Raw genomic sequence first — 18417 nt, 5'->3', positions numbered from 1 at the left:
CAATGGCATATTCTGGTGAGTTGAATTCCTTAATTTTAATGGAGTCTAACTCATCAATTTTTCTCTTATAATTTATGTGACCTATCTAGGAAACTTTTGCCTAGTCCCAAGTCACAAAAATATTTTCCTGTTTTCTTCTATAAGCTTTATGGTTTTAGCTTTCCTGTTAGATCAAAGATCTACCTCCAGCTAATTTTCATGTATGGTATGAAGGAGGTGGTCAGGGTTCACTTTCCCATCTGGATATACAGTTACTCCAGTAGTATGTGTGGCTTCTTAATGGACCAGTGCTTACTCAGTGGTCTCACAAACACAGCCTGTGAGTTACATTGTACAATTTGAGGGTTTTCTATGTGATAGCCAGAATGTTTTGTCCAAAGCAGCTCACAATTTAGTGACATAAACAAATGACAACAATTTAATGTGATGCCTTCTGTATTAGCAGGAAATGGAAATATCATGGGCGGTACAGAAACTTCCTAGCTTTGCATCATGGGAAAAATAGCTCACTGAATACCTGATAAGCTGAGAAGACCGTGAGGAAGACAAAAACCGTGGCTTACGTTTTGGTTAAGGGACTGGGGATTTTTTAGGAAGAATTTGCTCTAGGCAAAAATTGAAAATAAGTTCATCTTAGTGGACTTCTTTCTCTTGTGGTGACGCTGTCCTTGGTTGTCATCTTCTCCTTTCCTGTTCTCTTTCAGAGCTGCCCTTCCTAACCTCTCCGTCTCCTCGACAACCTTATCGAGACCTCGGTACCATTTTGCCTTCCTTTCTCTTTTCCTCTTACCGTGACAACGATGGTCAGTCCTGCGTTGCTTCCCTCACTCAGTGGACTTGATAACTGGCCAGGGGCTAAAACGCATCTCATAAGTCAATTTGCATTTTTATATTAGTAGTCTAATTGGGATTTAAGAAACCACGATCACATGAGTAATTACATTTTTAACTGGGTCTCCTGAAGACTTAATAACCTCAACTTGACCTCAACTTATTTAATTTCTTTGCACCTCAGTCTATCCCCCTGTAAAATGGGGATAATAATACTACTAACTTCATACAGATTTTTGAAGAATTAAATAAGGTAATACATGTGAAGTGCTTGGAACTACGCGTGGGATATAGTAAGCACCATGTAAGTGTTTGGCACGAGAGAAGGAATCATAGATGGTAGAGTGTAGGGTAGAGATATTTGAAGGCCGAGAACAAAGCTCCACAAATAGTCTTCCCTTGGCGATAGAGGCTTGGAATACATACAGTGGCCCACAGGAAGGCCACTGCAGTCCTGAGCCTGATCCATTCAAGACTTCTTTTTAAAATGTACTAGTCAGGGGCAGCTGGCTGGCTCAGTTGGTAGAGCATGAAACCCTTGATCTCGGGGTCGTGAGTTCAAGCCCACGTGGGGTGTAGAGCTTACTTTAAAAAATAATGATAATCTGCCAGTCAGTGTTTAGGTATGTAATGCTGGCGCCATCTTCTGGTCATCATGGGAAAATGAGAATTAAAGGCTTGGTGGCAACTCCAGGTGACCAGCCGGAGCCAAACCACAGGGGATCCCAGGAGCCTGAGCAGAGAAATGTGGGAAATGTGCGGTCTCCGGTGACAAAGAGCTCTGTGTCAGCCTCAGGTTGCTCGTATCAACCTTTCCTCAAGGCAAGGATCAAATAACCAGGAGTACGTACAACGACAGGAAAATGTAGAACTCATTGTGAGGAAAAACTGCTTTGTTTTCTGAACTCCTGGCCTTTATTTACCAAGGGGGGATCAGTGCAGAAGGGTGAGCCAGATACTGCTGATAGGCCTGTGAAGCACCAGGCCCCACGAGCAGAGCAGTTGCTTAGAAACTTCCCTTTGCCTTTGAAGCCCACTGGGAACAAGGCTGGCCCTCTCCGTTTCTGGCTTTCTCTACAGGTAGAGTTGGCATGCCTACTTTGTGCCAGGCACGGTGGTAGGCATTGTCACGTAAGATTCTACAGTTTTGTGCAGTATTGTTAATCCTCTTTAAGTGGCGAGAAAGGGACAGATCAGAGACCTCAGGAAACTTGTCCAAGGCCACCTGTTAAGAGACAGCCTTAGTTTGCTAGGGCTGCCATAGAAAACGCCTGACTGGGTGGCTTACACAACAAAAATGTACGTTCTCCCCGTTCTGGAGGCTGGAGTCTGAGACTGAGATGTTGACAGGTTTGGTTTGAGTCTTGTCTCCGTGGCTTGCAGATGGCCACCTTCTTGCTGTGTCCTCACGTCAGCTTTTCTCTGAGCACACCCATCCCCGGAGTCTCTCTGTCCAAATTCCCTCTTCTTATAAGGAGACCAGTCCGACTGGATTAGGGCCCACTCTAACGACCTCATTTTAACTTAATCACTTCTTTAAAGACCCTCCAAATACAGTCACATTCTGAGAGACTGGGGCCTGGGGCTCTAACATATGAATTTCCAGGGCACATAATTCAGCCCATAACAGGGACCAAGTCAGGTTTCAGTCTCAGGCCTCTGATTTCAGTCTGTGTCCCTTTCTATGGCCTCATGGCTACTCTGTCCTTGGGCTTCGGCATAACCTTTTTTCCAGTTGATTTCAGTGTGAGTCCAAGGTTTCTAAGAATCTAGGGGCAACTACCATAGAAATTCAGTCAGAATGGCTGTATTTTTCATGGCTTCCTTTCAGGGTGATGAACCACAGCAAACAAGATCTCAGGTCCAAAATTTCACCCAAGAGTTAGGTTAACTTCCCACTGAAAAAGAAAAAAAAGGGACCTCTACATTTGTGGGAAAATATACCTGATCTTTTTCCTCTTGGTGCAGCTGATAACCAGTGCCCAGGACCAGTCTGACAGCACTCTTGTACCTTAGGACAGACTTTTGGCATGTTGGAATTGCTTCTTGGCTATGCTTCTTCAACTGCCCAGAGAAAATAATAGCTGCATGTCATGCTGGGGGTTTGGGAACAAACTCTTGACTGAGTTTCTCCCGTCTGTGGATTTGGAGGCCTGGTAATGCTTGCTGCCATGTACTATTCTTGAGACCAGCACGGTGGAGAGGACCAAGTGTCTTTCCAGTCTCGAGACACCTGCTAGCTATCAGTGGGCAAGGGCTCGGCATGCTAGGATCTCTTGGCTTTGGGCATTTGCCGCCATCGTTACCACTAAGGTCAAGACTTTTGTGCTTCATTTGCAGCCAGATTAAAGTTCTAGGAATTGACAAGTATGAACAAGTGTGAATTGTGACTTTGTGGGTTCACAGCTGTAATCAAGAAGATACGACCAGGGGCGCCTGGGTGGCGCAGTCGGTTAAGCGTCCGACTTCAGCCAGGTCACGATCTCGCGGTCCGGGAGTTCGAGCCCCGCGTCAGGCTCTGGGCTGATGGCTCCGAGCCTGGAGCCTGTTTCCGATTCTGTGTCTCCCTCTCTCTCTGCCCCTCCCCCGTTCATGCTCTGTCTCTCTCTGTCCCAAAAATAAATAAACGTTGAAAAAAAAAATTTATAAAAAAAAAAAAAAAAGAAGATACGACCAGATTCAGGTACTAGTAAGACAATTACAGGCCAGTGGAGCAGAAAGGAGCAGAGCAATGAAATATGCTATATTCAAGCCAGTGGTAAATATGGAAAAGGGCAACATTAGAATAATCCAAAGTCCAGAGTTAGGGCTTTTACCCTAACTCTGAGTATTAACTCAGAGTCTCAGAATATTGACCCTTACCAGCTATGTGGGTCCGAGTCACTTAACTTTACTGAGTCCCATCTGAAATGGGGACAATAATGTGCTCTAGACAATATGCCCACCTGGAGGCTGGCTTAATTTAAGAATGAAATGAAAACATCTGCAAGAAGGTAATTCATTTTCTGAGTACAGTATGCAGATATAACGTATCCTTATTTTTAAATACTTCCTCTCCCTTGTTAGTACAGCTCCTTGTACAGGCCTTATTATAGTTATTTTCACAATGTTTATAGAAATGTACATGTTTATTTTTCCTGATAGACTTAAGTTCCATGAGGACAGAGACTATATTGTTAACCTTGTATCTTTATTTTATTTTTTGTTGACCTTGTGTATTTTATTTATTTATCTTTTGTTTACCTTGTATCTTTTGACCTAGCTCCTCCCAAGTACTCAATCTTTGTTGGACTAATGAATGAATGAATGAATGAATAAATAAATAAATAAATAATGTTAATCCATAAATTTACCAAATGCATGCAGAAAATAGTGTGGATACATAAACATATATTATAAAAAAAGAAAGTTTGTAATTCTGGGTCTTTCAGAGATATATCATTGGTTTATGACATTCTCTTTTCCAAGTTCAGCACAAGTAATTTAGTCAAAACTTAATAGAGTCACAAAGTAAAGGTTTCTGGTTTTGTTCATGGCCAACATAAGGCAACATAGGAATTTTCACCAGCAAACAAAAGTGCAGGTGCTCCCTGCTATGTGAACTCCTGCCAGGTAAACTCCTGTTATCTGGAATGATGCTATCCAAACTCAGAACCAAGCAGGCAGGGACACATTTTTGGAAGAACCTTTCTCTATGTAAACGCTGGTGCTTACCACCTGGAACTCAGGAACCAAAGTGAGTCTTGTAAATATCCTTTATCACCCCAACACTTCCTCAGCTTGGATAACACGGTTGCCCTGTTATCCAAATGTATTTATAACATTCCCTTTATCCATATCCGTATGCATAGGCACACACACACACGCGCGTGTGCGTGTGTGTGTATATATAAGTATCTGGAGCTTCTCCTACCTAATTGTACAGTGAGAATAAATTGCGCTCTGAGGAAGTATTTCAAGCTGTGACAGTGCAGGCAGCATCCTCAGTTGCTTCTTAGGATTCATGGTCACAATGGAAGGGACAAACCGTGGCAGGCTATCTCTGCATACCTAGCACCTAGCACAGCTGCCTCACTTAATGCTTTTTTTAAAAATTTTTTTAACGTTTATTTATTTTTGAGACAGAGAGAGACAGAGCATGAACGGGGGAGGGTCAGAGAGAGGCAGACACAGAATCTGAAACAGGCTCCAGGCTCTGAGGTGTTAGCACAGAGCCCGACGTGGGGCTCGAACTCACGGACCGCGAGATCATGACATGAGCCGAAGTCGGACGCTTAACCGACTGAGCCACCCAGGCGCCCCACTTAATGCTTCTTAAATGAGTGAGTACTTGGGCCGGCTGCAAGGGCAGGGCAAGTTCACAGTGTGACCACATGCCAGAAATGAACAAAGTGCTGTTGGCTTAAAGTGCTTTGCCTTAGCATCAAAGTTCGGAGAGTAGTTATGGTATACTGTATATTCCAACAAAGTATTCTGACATCCTTTGGCCACAGTTAATGCAAACCACCTCAAATGCACAGATTTTTCAAATATAAGGTTTTCTGTTTTGTCATTATTCTAAATGTTCAAACTATACAATTTTACTGTTGATTCAAAAGAGAATCAAGTTTTGTTTTTTTTTTAAACCTTACTTCTGGGGTGGAAGCAAAAAAATTTTTTTTTAATGTTAATTTATTTCAAGAGAGAGAAAGAGAGCATGAGCAGGGGAAGGGCAGAGAGAGAGGGAGACAGAGAATCCCAAGCAGGCTCTGTACTGTCAGTGTTCAAGTTAGAGGAAGCAAACTCTTACCTATGAACCAGAGTGTTCTTGAGGCCACCAACCAGGCCTCGGGCGATGGTCTTCACTCGGGGGGTAAGAATCGCTTGAGAGACATGGAAGGAGCCCCGTGGGGCCCGCTCACTCAGAGTGGTCTCCAAGAAGAGGATTAGTTTGCGCACACTTGTGGTGTTTGCCCAGGGCGCTGGGATCTTCTTTCCGGGCCACAGGAAGGGGTATTGCTTGTAGAAGGGGCAGTGATAGAAAATAAGAACCTGAAACATTTAAAACAGAAAAAGGAGAGCAATTTATGAACAAGCTGAGTGTTAACTCCCTGCTTTGTCCTGATTGCTAGGATTAAAGACAAATGAATACAAGCATACAGAAATTAAATCATTATATTTAATATATATTTATATTAATTATATTATATATTATATATATTATACATATATTTAGAAAAATCAATAAGCAAAGGTTTAAGTACTTGTATATGACTTGAAGATTCTTAGCTTTATTTTTGTCACAAACACCTCTAGAAGTATGGTAAAATCCCAAACCCCTTCTCAGATTATGTTTTAAATGAATGTCTAAAATAAAATAGGATTACAAAAGAAATTATTAAGACTGAAATATAGCTATTAACATATTATTAAGTTTATAATAAATTAATGTATGTGCTTCACAATACATACATTAAATAAAAGTATTTTGTTGTAAGTGTACTAAGTTCCATCATTTTGAGTTATGATGAATTTAAGTGATATTTCAAATAACTGAAACGTAATATGGAAATAGCTGTGATTTCTGTGGGGACAAAGTCACCCGTACGGCCGATAGTGCTGTGGCTGACTGCCTGCACTCATTGTCAATGAGTATACTAATTTTCAGCTAAAGGTGACAGGGAACAAATATGTAGATTTTTCCCATGCAAATTCACAGCCTACTTAAATTCTACCCATGCCCCTTCCCTTGGGGCTCTGAGCCCCTGATGGAGAGCCCTGTGGCTGGCGCGGTCTGCAAGTTATGGCTCCTACGCTCGTGAAACTGACACTCCTGGGGTTGTGACCAACACCTTGAACTAATCTGGGAGTACCTAGAGTTTCAACAGTGCGAGCTGACTGAATGAAATAACCCTTCCCACGAGGGCGTGGGAGGGCACTACTCCAGGCAGGGATGACTTCCAGGAGGCGATGGGTCTCCAGCGGGGCCTCTGGGGACTGGTAGTGATTTTTGAAAATAATTAGCAAGCCACAGCCACAGCATTAATTAGTTTCTGAGAGGCAGCTGAGGGACAGGGAATTGCTATTTTGATTGTCCCAATTCAGAGCTCTGCTGCCTAGGTTTCTAGAAGTAATAGATTCCCCCTGCTCCCAGGCACCAGTAATCTCTTCCTGGAGGAATGTCCAGCGTGTTTATACTCCCTGGACCGCAATCCTCAGAGAGCTAGCCCGAGAGCATAATCCCCCAGGCACCCAAGAAGGAAGGCAGGCTATGAATGTGTGTCTCCTTTGCAGTGTGTTTAGCTGGTGACTAAGGTGCCTGACTAACTGCTCCTGGGGGCCTAGAGCAAGGGCGCACCAGGCTGGATGCACCCAACAGGCAAATAGTTGTTCTTGTTGTTTTTAATGGTGTTGAGTAATGTCTGACTGACTGCTAATGATGCCTGTGGTAAACACGTGTGTTAATGAGGTTAATCACAGGCTCATAGTAAGCAGATTGCCTGGGAGATTGGGAGGATTTCCCGCTGGCGGTGTAATTGGCTGGCTGGAAGGCTGGGGTCTCCAGCCTCGGGAAGGGGAGAAAGCTGGCCTTGGAAATGGACTGTGGGAGAGGCGGGAGGCTGTGCGACCCTTCTCCGGCAGGCCATTTTCAGAGCTGCCTGGACCCTGAGCAGGGTCAGGGGATAAGAGGACCGTGCTATTCTTTAGTCTGCCTTGGAAAAGGTGTAAGGAGTACAAATTGTACAAAAGGGGCTTTATGCCTTTCCTCAAGAGACTTGAGCAATCTGACCCTAAGAGTTATAGGGAGAATTTCTGCTGACAGCAGGAGGCTGACCTAGCAAACCAACCTTATTCTATGGAATTCTAGGGCAGTAACTCTTGCCCCAGGGCCCGTGTTTCGCATCTGCCTCCCTCCATTGCCCTGCTATATTTTTTTCTCCCTTCCAGCTCAGCAATTTATGTTCAGGGTTTCTCTTGAGGCTCAGATTTGAAATCGAATTTCTTTTGAGAATTATTCCTTGATTGACCTCCTCTTATTTTGATGGGTCCTTTACTGGCGGCCCCTGGGCTATAGATTTATGCTATGTATTATTTTTCAATTGATTGATTACAAACCCCTCTCTTCATAGAGTGCAGGTAGGGCAGTTTTATCCTGCAATTGTATATCGGTCGTTTTGTATTTTAGGAGTGTTATGTGCTCCCACCTTCTCATTAAGATTCGAAATACTGCCACATTGTAGAATAAATCTTCTAATTCACTGTACCTCAAAACCCATAGCCGCTACGCACATGTATCAGTGAGCTGGGACGTAACTGTCCGGTAAATGAAATTTGACTGAATGGTAGTACGCTTCGTGCTGTTAAATTGTAGTGATAAAATACTCAGGGGGTTACATGCCAGGCAGCTCATTACATAATGAATATTTAAAGTTTAACCACCAGCACAGGGTAGGTGACTGATGACTGTGAGCTCTCTGTTTAGGTGTTAAGAAGAGACACGGCAAGGAAAACTTCGGGAAGCGAAGAACAGGGAGATCCTCCAATTCAAATGGATGACAGGCTCCCTTTTTCTGATAATGTCATCGTAATCTCTCCCCTTCGTAATTTGAGGTGTGTGGTAGTTGGAAGACACAGATTAGCCCATACTTGCAAATGAGGATAGCTTGTCCCCCTGCTGCTAGAAATTCACTGTCCGCCCTAGTCAGTATTCCTGAAGATAACCTGTTACTCTTGCAGACTTCCAAACGATTTCGTATGCAGGAAGGCATTCCATCCAGGATACTCCCTGGGCACAAAGTATTAAATCTATATTTATGGCAGGTATCTGATTATCAAACTTAGCTTTACTCAGATTTGTTCTTACCTGAATCCCAAATTCAAAGGCCCTCCTACAGGTCTCTAGCCCTTTCTTCCATTCTGCTAACTCTCTGTGACTCTCTGATAATAGGGGCTCATGGATAAGGAGAACATGTTTTTATGAGCGTAAGTAACCCACGACATTTGTTGTGAAAACCACCAAGGTGAGGGAACGGCGCTGGGACGGCATCAGAAGCTGCGGGAGCTCTGGGGAGCCAGGCAGGCTGTGACTCAATCCTGGTTCTTGCCACTCACTAGCAATGTTCTCTCCGGCAAGAGGCTTAGTCTCTCTGTAAGTCTCATCTATAAGATGAGGATAATAACAAACACCTACCTCATAGTGCTGTGGAGAGGATTAAATGTGCCAATCCATGTACCAAACACGGAGCAGAGAGGCTCAATAAATGTTAGCTGTTAAGGCGACATTGTTATTACTATTATTTCATATCATAAGAGAGACTCCACTGAGAGAAAAATCTCTCCAAATTAGGCCTTTGAGTCTGAAAAAATATCAACGTAGGGGCAGAGGTGTGATAAATATTTGGCAAACTATCACAAAGTTTCAGCGAGGAAAAGTGGTTTAGAGAAATTTTAAGAGATACTAAGAGTTAACTCATTAGCCTCTGTGGAGTCAAAGACATTTATTTAGCCCTTTTATAGGTGTGCAAAACCACCTGGCATCTCCAGTTACTGAGGCCAAACCTTGAAGCCTGTTTCTTTTGCACCCTGAATCCCGTCCACTAGCAAACCTTGTTGGCTCCACCTTCTGGTAGATTCCAAATCTGACCACTTGCTACCAATGCTCTTCTCACCGGTTCCCCTCCTACCCCTGGCTTCTTCCTAACAGACACAGAGACTCCATTAACGTGTAATTCAGGACACAGCACCCTGTGCTCAGAACCCTCTCACAACCTTCCTCCCTCAGAGCGAGAGCCAGAGTACCTAACCAATCACCCACGGGCTCTGATCTTCGCTGCTCTGCTCTTCAGCCCCATGCCCCTGCTTCTCCTCAACGACATCAGGCACTGGCTGGTTCCTCTGCTGGCAAAGTTCTTCCCCCAGTGTCCACACGATTAACTCCCTCGAATGTCTACCCTGATCAACCTATTTACAATTGAGATCGACCCTCCAACCCACAGAACACTGGTTCCTCCTAATCACACTTGCCTTTCTGTTTTCATTGCTTGCATCCCTTTCTAGCATTTTCTGTAATGGTTTTGTTATGATGATGATCTATGATCTATTTCCTTGCACCTGAATGAAAGCCCCATGAAGGCAAGGATCTTTGTTTTATTTATTAATTTATCTCAGGTGCTTAGACTGGTGCTTGGCACATACTTGGTGTTCAATAAATATTTGCAAGTGAAAAAGCTTTAGTTGATTTTTAATTAAAAGCTCTTCCCCCAGTTCAAAAATAACTGCCTCTTTAAGATGCTTTGGTTGATGTGTGTGTATGAGTAAGTGAGCAGCTGTGAATGAAAGGGACTTGCTTTTTTTCTTTTTTTAAAGATAGTCCGAATGGGAGGCTGACCTTTCCTGAAGCTCCCCTCTCCCATTATCTATCATCCTGTGGGATCAGAGCAGCATATATCTGAGGCCCACATTCCTTTTCTGGACGTTCCTCAAGGCCTAGTGTGGAGGCTCTACTAAGCTTAAGGGACCTGGGAATTCTCTCCAGCCTGGATCCCTTTGTTGGGCTCTTCCTTTCTTAACTCTCTCCAGCCATGACCCCAAATCTGTGAAGGGAGCCTTTTAAAATGTTAAGCCTCTGAGTCGAATCACTTACATGCTTTGTCAGCTAATGCAGGGATTTTTTGACATTGAGGTAGAGGCAGAATGGACCGGCCTATCCCTGAAGGGAAGTAGGAGCCTGAAAATGGGATTCTATGGGAGATAAAGCAAGTGGTAATCACCAACTGGTCCAATTTCACCACACCGTTGTGCGCTGGTTCTGGCCAGGCCATTCAAAGGCAACCTAGATGCTTCGAACAGTCTGCCAAGCAAATTGTAAATACTCGGCAGGTGTCAATCCCAGTTCACAAGCGCCCAGGAACTGGTGTGTGTACATTGAACACTCCAAATCATCTCTGCCGTCCAGCCTAAGAGCTCTGGGGTGAGCTGCCCTCCAGCTGGTGATATAGAAAAGGGAGAAGGGGGGGGGGGCGGCTCCTGGGTGGCTCAGTCGGTTAAGCATCCAACCTTTGATTTCGGCTCAGGTCATGATCTTGCAGTTTGTGAATTCGAGCCCTCAAGTTGCTTCCATGCTGGCAGTGCTTGGGATTCTCTCTCCCTCTCTCTCTGCCCCTCCCCTGCTTGGACATTCTCTCTCTCAAAATAGGTGAAAAATAAAATAAAAAGCAGACAGACTTACGTTCGTGCCCTTGCAAGCATGTCTGTTTCCGCTTACCTGGCACTTCTTCTCCCACAGGGCCTGCAGCGTCATGCTCTCCACGCTGCAGGCTGAGCACAGCTTGTTTCCAAAGGCCTCCTGGATCCGGAGAACTAGGCGTTTGTGGTGGGCCTCATCCATGGCGTAGAAGTGGTTGAAATCCAGGAAGACAATCTCTTGGGGGTGCTGTGTAAGAAATGAGTCAATCTCCATCAGCCCATCCGAGACCTTGATGCCAAAAAGTCCGTGAATGAAGTAGATCTCCTGGTCGGCATCCCCGGGTTTAGAAGACACACGTAGGTCGAAGTAGCGGATCCCAGCTTCCAGCTGCTCTCGGAACGTCAGGTTCTGAGTCACGGACCATTTCTTCATTAGCTTCTTCACCAAGGAGATCCTGGCGAGGCGTTTGATGGCTGGGGTTTGGTCAGGCCCCACTGGGGACTTTTCATCTACCCAGTAGCTAAATGAATCATGTGAGCCTGTGCAAAGCAACAGAGGTGAGAAAAGCGGTTGAGACTGGAGCTGGGAAAAATAAGCCAGCTGACAAGGAAACAGCGCAAAATTAGCAAATACACACAAAAAATGTAAATGAACACTTGCAAAACTTTCCAAGATTGCTATAAGCACAAATAAAAGTCATGTAGTCTTATCAGCAGCTTGTTAAGCGTGGAATATGGCTGTAATTCTCGTATATTACTCACAGAAGGTGAATTAATAAATACCCGTTTGGAGAGCTGCTTAGAAACATGCTGAGAAAAAGGAGCTTTAAAATATTCATACCACTTGATCCAGTAATTTCATTTCAGGAAAGCTATTCTGGGGAAATAAGTTAATGTTTGGAAAACAAAGATGTTTGCTGAAGAATATTCCTAAGACGACAAACTGAGGTTGCTGACGTGTCTCCTACAGAAGGTGGCTTAATGCTGGCCTATCTGCTTTATTCAGGCAGCCATTGACACAAAGATGAAAACCCTACATCTATCTCGATAATTCTGGGACAGGCATTTAAATTCCAGGAAAGGCAGAATTTTAAAGAAGACAATTGCTATTTGTATACTATTTTTTATGTTATTGTACATGCTATTTTACTATTGTAAACACCTGAGTCAGTGGGAATAATTTCTCGACAAATCAGATAATGATTTTTAAGAGCTCAACACAGGTTACTCAACACAGCCCTCTTTTTGGACACATATTTTAAAAAGTCAAATTGGCTATTAAATGATCAAATGTATGTTCCATTCCTCTGCCTTTGAGAAAAGAGGGTAGTTATCCACCTAGACACTGAGATGATCTTGTTGTTATAAAGTCTAAGTGACTATGACAGACACAGTTCTAACTCTGGTATGAAAAAATTTCAGGAGTAACTTAAAGCGAAAATTATCGTGGGGGGGGTGTGCGCGCGTGCGTGTGTGAAAATTATCTCTGACAGATATCTTTCATTTGTCATTGGTTCCTATCTACCAGCAGCTAGATGGCTCTGTGACTGGCTCTGACACTGGGGACCCCACATAGGTGACTGCACTTGGCAAGCAAAGTGTAGGAGGAGAATGTCCTTGTTCTGACCTTACTTTGTTCTTAACCACTACCACCCATTTTAGAACCAAAATTATTTATTTATTTATTTATTTATTTATTTATTTATTTATAATTTTTTAAAGTCTATTTATTTATTTTGGGAGAGGCAGTGCGAGCAGGAGAGGGGCAGAGAGAGAGGGAGATAGAGAATCCCAAGCAGGCTCCGGGTTGTCAGTGCAAGACCTGACTCGGGGCTCGAACTCACAAACCGTGAGATCATGACGTGAGCTGAAACCAAGAGTCAGAGGCCTAACTGACTGAGCCACCCAGGTGCCCCTAGAATCAAAATTTTTTAATTCATAGGGTTCATTATTATCAATTATTCTTTTGACTAAATTTTATTTTTTTTTTATGTTTATTTATTTTTGAGAGAGACAGAGACAGAATGGGAGAGGGTTAAGGGCAGAGAGAGAGGGAGACACAGAAGCAGAAGCAGGCTCCAGGCTGTGAGCTGTCAGCACAGAGCCCGACGCGGGGCTCGAACTCACGAGCTGTGAGATCATGACCTGAGCCAAAGTCGGACGCTCAACCGACTGAGCCACCCAGGCTCCCCTTGACTAAATTTTAAATATATGTTATTTCCATTTTCTTTTAAAATAAGTCAATCTGGGATGGCTTTACTATTTTATCTTCTCAGAAATAAATCAAAAAAGCAAAAAAGAAAAAAGGTGACAAGAAATGTTTTGTTATACAGTCTCTAGAACATGGAGGCTATTCAGTAACTATTAAGAAAAAGCATATTTATTAATCCTTAGGCAAAGTCAATTTTACAAGCGAGAAAATTACTAGCATATTTCAGGTAAAAAAATTGCCATTACTAACAGAAATGTGGAGCAAGTCCCCCTGGATTTTCCGTATTGGTTGTTTCTGTTAATGAGACTCACTGGATACTTGCCTAATGCTCTGTTCCTTTGGCTTATGCAGCAACAGGAAATCTTTATACCTCCTCATTGAGAGATTTATTATGAATACATTATACATTGATGGTGAACAGCCAGTTCTCTCTTCTTTTTAAATTGTACTAGCAGCCCAGCTGTTCAGGACTGAGTGTGTAATATAGTGTGAGGCACACGTTGAACTTAATTCTTCCCTGGGTCTCAGGGAATAGCCATTATCCAAGCACGGAGAAGAGACAAATCCCTTCTGGTGTTCTCTTGGTGCTGAGCCCAGTTTCAACCTCCAGACAGAGATGTGCTAACAACCTCCAATGCTTTTCTTCATGCCCGAGGGTTGTGCCGCAATGTGACAGCAATGGGGCCCCAGGGACCATTTCTGAATACACAGGGACACACACGGTGCCCAGGCCATCCTGCAGAAGAGGGAGGGTGTGCACATTCCTTAGGAACACTGAGTCTATCTCTTTGTTCCCTTCTCTAATTCCTCTTTTCCTTTCTGACATCCTGTGTCCAGAATGCCACACCCCTCCATCGCCTTGATAGGAAAGGACGGGACAATGGAACAGATTGTTTGCTGAATGTTCTACAGCATTGTCCTACTTAGACTTCCTACAGCAGTCAAAGCCAGCCATCACTCATTAACCACTATCAATATTTTTGCTTTTCCACCTTTTTTGTTTTTTTCCCCAGGAAGCTTTTACCTCATATAGAGTGAGTGAAGTAACCTTCAGGCCTGAGTGCATTTAACTATTTGTTTTTCAAAACACAGGGTAAAAATACCCTGCCTTCTCCTGCACATAGGATATTTACAAGTTACGCAATTTGCCAACAGTTCTTATAAAAAGAAAATCCTAATATTTTATAGCCCAAATTCATTAGCAAGATTTCTTCTTCCTATACTCGATAGAAGTTATTTTACTTTTTAAGGTTGCCTATAGTGACGGCTACTTCTCCCCCTTTGCCCTGGGATGCGTGCATTAAATTCATGCATTCCTCCAGAAGAGGAGGAAATACCTGTTTAATTGGCCCTGGCCTTATTTTCTTGGAGAACTGTTGTGTGGGAGTTAAGGACGGCAGCTCCATGAGTTCTGGTTTGCTTTATCATAAGGTTTGAAACAGTTTTAGGATCTCATCCTGCTGGGATTTCTGCCGTGGACAGTACTTTTGCTGCTTACTTATTTTTGCTTAACTACCGACAGTACCTATGCATCCTCACTCATCCCTCTCTGTGGCTCATCGATCTCTAAAATAGGTTTAACTGGTGCCCTTTACCTTAAGAAGGAAACAAAGCACTTTCCCTCATGTCTCATCCCTTGCAGCCACTGTCTTCCTTTTCTTCATGCGCAAACTCTCCAAGGTTTCCCAGCCCTGCTGCCTTTGCCTCTTTTTCTCCACTCCCTCCTTCCCGCCTGAGGCCATCTCCTGTCCTCCTGATCCTTAGAACCTTTCAACCAACCCAAATGGCTTAATTTTTCTGGGTTTCTCTGAGGGTTTGCTAAGTCAGCTTTTTTTCTGGAACCTTCCATCCCCATGTGTCCTGTGATGCAAACTTCTAGATGTTCCTATTCTTCTGTTACCACTCTCCTTCTGTCTCCTTTGCTGGTTCCTCTTCCTCCTTGCCCCCAGATGTAAGTATTTTCCAAGGATCTGTTCTCTATTTTCTTCCTTTTCCCGCCTCCAGAGATCTCATCCATTCCCCAGCTTTCCCATAGCACCTTTGTGCAGATGACACCAAAATCTTCGTTTCAAGCTCTGATTTTAAATTCCAAACGTGTTTCCAAGTTCCTGTTGTCTCCCACCTCGATAGCCTGCTCACTGACAACAAATTGCGTATTTTCGGAGTCCAGCTACTCACGCTGTTCCTCTCACCCCTCAAAGGGCCTCTTCTGAGTTTCTGCCGGTAGTTCAGTGACTCGAACTTGAAACCTTGGATTCTATTCTCCCCTCTCCCTCACTCTTTTCATCCCCCCAGTTACCAAAACTTTGTATTTGACTTTTGCAACATAGATCAAACTCACCTCTTCTTTAACCTTCAAGGATAACCCCCCTGCTCATACACTCATTATCTGTCATATAATGCGGACCAAAAGGACCCTAACCTAATCCCTTTCATTCTAGCCTCTCTCCAGTTTGTTCATATTCAAAAGTGAATCATCTCAAGATAAAGTGCTGATTATGTCATTTTCTTCTTCCTTCCCCCCTTCCAAATCAGATTTAAACTCCAAACACCGGTGTTCAGGACTCTTCACTATGATCCCTGTGCATTATTTTAGACTCCTCTCTCACCAGGTCTCTACACGAAGCCTGGCATCTATTGGTGTCCAATATCCGTGGATAGGCAGGCCTTCTCCTGGACTTAGTCCGCTTCTTTAGCTGAACTTAACTTTCCGTAAAATATTCTCTCACCTAACCCTGTCTATAGCTTCTCCCCAGCATTTGTAGCCCATAATGGATAAGCTGCTTACCCTATTTCTGTTTTCTCATCTGTGAAATGGGCTTAATAGTGCCTCTTGTCACAAAACTCGTGAATATTGGAATGGGTACGGTGTGCTTGGAACAATGCTGACATGTAGAAGTGCTGAGCTATTGTTATTCTTACTAGCCATGCTCTGTGAGTTAGAAACTGGAGGGAGGAGGGGTAATTAATTGGAAGTCCTCATCTTAAATATTTAGGGTCTGGAAGATTTTCTTTTCTGCACCTGAAGTGCTGTCCCTCTTCATCTATTGGTGGACATGGAGACAACAGCTTAGCTTTTACTTTGTTCACAGGAGCTGCCACTCTTTCTCTTGGCCACAGCCTAAGCTTTGTCATCACCCATTTCTAACATCTTAAAATTCAGTATCTTACTTTCTGAATTCTTACTTTCTGATCACAACTTACTTTTCTTCTGCCTCCTTGTGACTTGACTTCTATTCCCCCCAATGGGAGAGCCCCGTGTTGGCTCTACTTCTCTTTCAGCTATAACCAAGGTTGTCAATTGCCACTTTCATGTGTGGAATTGTTACTTATAACTATTTGAAAGCTGTGAAGGTCACGGTTGGGGCATGTCTTCTGCCTGTACATGCAGATCATGTGCACCGCCCAAAATGGACTTGGAAATATTAACATGATCTTTTCTAACATACGTCTTGACTATCAACAAATGTTTTTCTTCTTTCCTCCCATACTTCTCATTTATAGAGTGGACTCAATAAGGTTTAGGAACTACCAGACATCAAATATTAGATGACTATTTTCAGACTCTGGGTAGGGGATTTTGTTGTCATCTCAGGAACAGTCTACACAGAGCAAGAAATGTGGCCACACAAGCTCCTCTTTCATGTTCTGCACTCAATGGACTGCTAGCATCTCTAACGTCAGCCCTACAAAGGTGAGGCTTTTTTGTCCAATATTTGGAAAATTCTTTTCTGCTCACCTTGCATTTTCACAATTACTACTCTTTCTCCTACTGTTCCCTTATACAATCAACAGGCATTACAAATGTTCCCTTTCCTGTTTTTAGGTGTACAAAATCCTGGCTAAAGTATGTGAAAACACTTTGAAATCTAAATCAGGGGGTACACATCAGAATCCTCTCAGGGATCTTTTAAACACAACAGTGCCCAAGACCCAATCCAGACCCATTGAGTCAGAATTTCTCTGGGGTGGGTGTTGAGAACGGAAAACTTGGAAAACCCCCAAGTGATTCTATTGTGCACCCAGGCTTGACACCTGCTGCCATAAATAGCAGGTCTTCTTTTCCCAACAAGCTCTCTGACTTCTGGGATCACCTTGTCCCGTTGGTCTTCTAGCACTTTCAAATCTTCAAATAATAATCAGGCAGACTGCCTTTCCCATATCTTGGTAGAAGCTTTCTTCACCATATCTTTCATTCCAGGAATTCCTACTTCCTGCCTTTTGATCAGTTGGATAACCACTGTTTGTTTGTGAAGAAGAAAAATATGAGGGAGAACATAACTTTCCTTACCACGCTTTCTAGTAAGTGATTCAATGCGGTTATGTAAGGTTAATAAGGGCCTTTGAGATAGGGGCTGGGTTACAGAGTTCAGAATAAAGTCATCGTGGCAGCAAAATCATGAGGAAAGAGATCTGAATGGGAAGAGTTAGCAAGCTGTGTGCTCAATGTTATTTTCTCCTGGATAGCATTAGGTTACAAGATTGTCGAAGAGAACAGGTCCAAGAAAATGAGCTGGTCTTCTGGGCACCAGGGACAACCAGTTTGCTCTTCGTCTGGAATACCAGTTGCTACTTGATTCTTTCTGAGGTTTGTTAGTTCGGAAGTACTAGATCTCAAGTGAGCACACAGCAGTTTTTAGTTACAGCATTTTCATTACCCATTTCTTGCAATTTGGAGTAGCAGCCATTTTTTTTTTCCCCCTGAATTCACTTAATTAAAAGGAATTTAAAGCAAGCTTCTTGGGAAGCTGGTCTCTACATAAAATAGGAAATTCAAACCACACACCCTGAAATGATACATTTCATTAAAACACAATGGTAATTCAGATTACACGGTGACCTACAGCCACGGAAGGAAGACTGAGACGAGAGTTAAGTGAATAGTAGGAGAAAAAGAAACGCCTTATCACATCTCTGGGTGGCACTGGGGAAGTGGGGATGGTGACCCCATGACAAAGAACTTCTGACCTCACATATTTAAGAAAATCTCTCCCCCCCTCCCCCGCCCACCCCCTAGATACTACTTCGCCTTTGGTGAGCCCTTCTAACTTTGAAGCCCATTAGCCCCCTCCAAGCTGGTTTACTGAAACCCATACTCCCACCACACACCATTCAATGTCTCTCTCGGTGCCTCTAGGCTATGTGTTCTCAATGGGGTGACATTCTGTCCCAGGGGACAGAAATCGGTTCTTGGGGGATGAAAAAATCCC

At 43.4% G+C, this 18417-nt stretch overlaps 1 protein-coding gene across 3 annotated transcripts in view; it reads right to left on the bottom strand.

Annotated features, from left to right (window-relative positions):
- PLCXD2 (phosphatidylinositol specific phospholipase C X domain containing 2) overlaps positions 1 to 18417 on the bottom strand; it is a 50803-nt gene that overhangs the window by 7765 nt on the left and 24621 nt on the right. For all 3 annotated transcript variants that reach the window (XM_043594155.1, XM_043594157.1, XM_043594156.1), the window contains 2 exons: positions 11075 to 11535; positions 5621 to 5862 (listed from right to left, as the gene is read on the bottom strand). In XM_043594155.1, coding sequence (XP_043450090.1) covers positions 5621 to 5862; positions 11075 to 11535 — 703 coding nt within the window. The remainder of the gene's footprint in view (positions 1 to 5620; positions 5863 to 11074; positions 11536 to 18417) is intronic.

Source organism: Prionailurus bengalensis, chromosome C2 (genome assembly GCF_016509475.1).
Source record: "Prionailurus bengalensis isolate Pbe53 chromosome C2, Fcat_Pben_1.1_paternal_pri, whole genome shotgun sequence".
NCBI lineage: Eukaryota > Metazoa > Chordata > Mammalia > Carnivora > Felidae > Prionailurus > Prionailurus bengalensis.
Note: the sequence above shows the minus strand (reverse complement) of the source record. Positions and strands in the feature narration are given on the sequence as shown.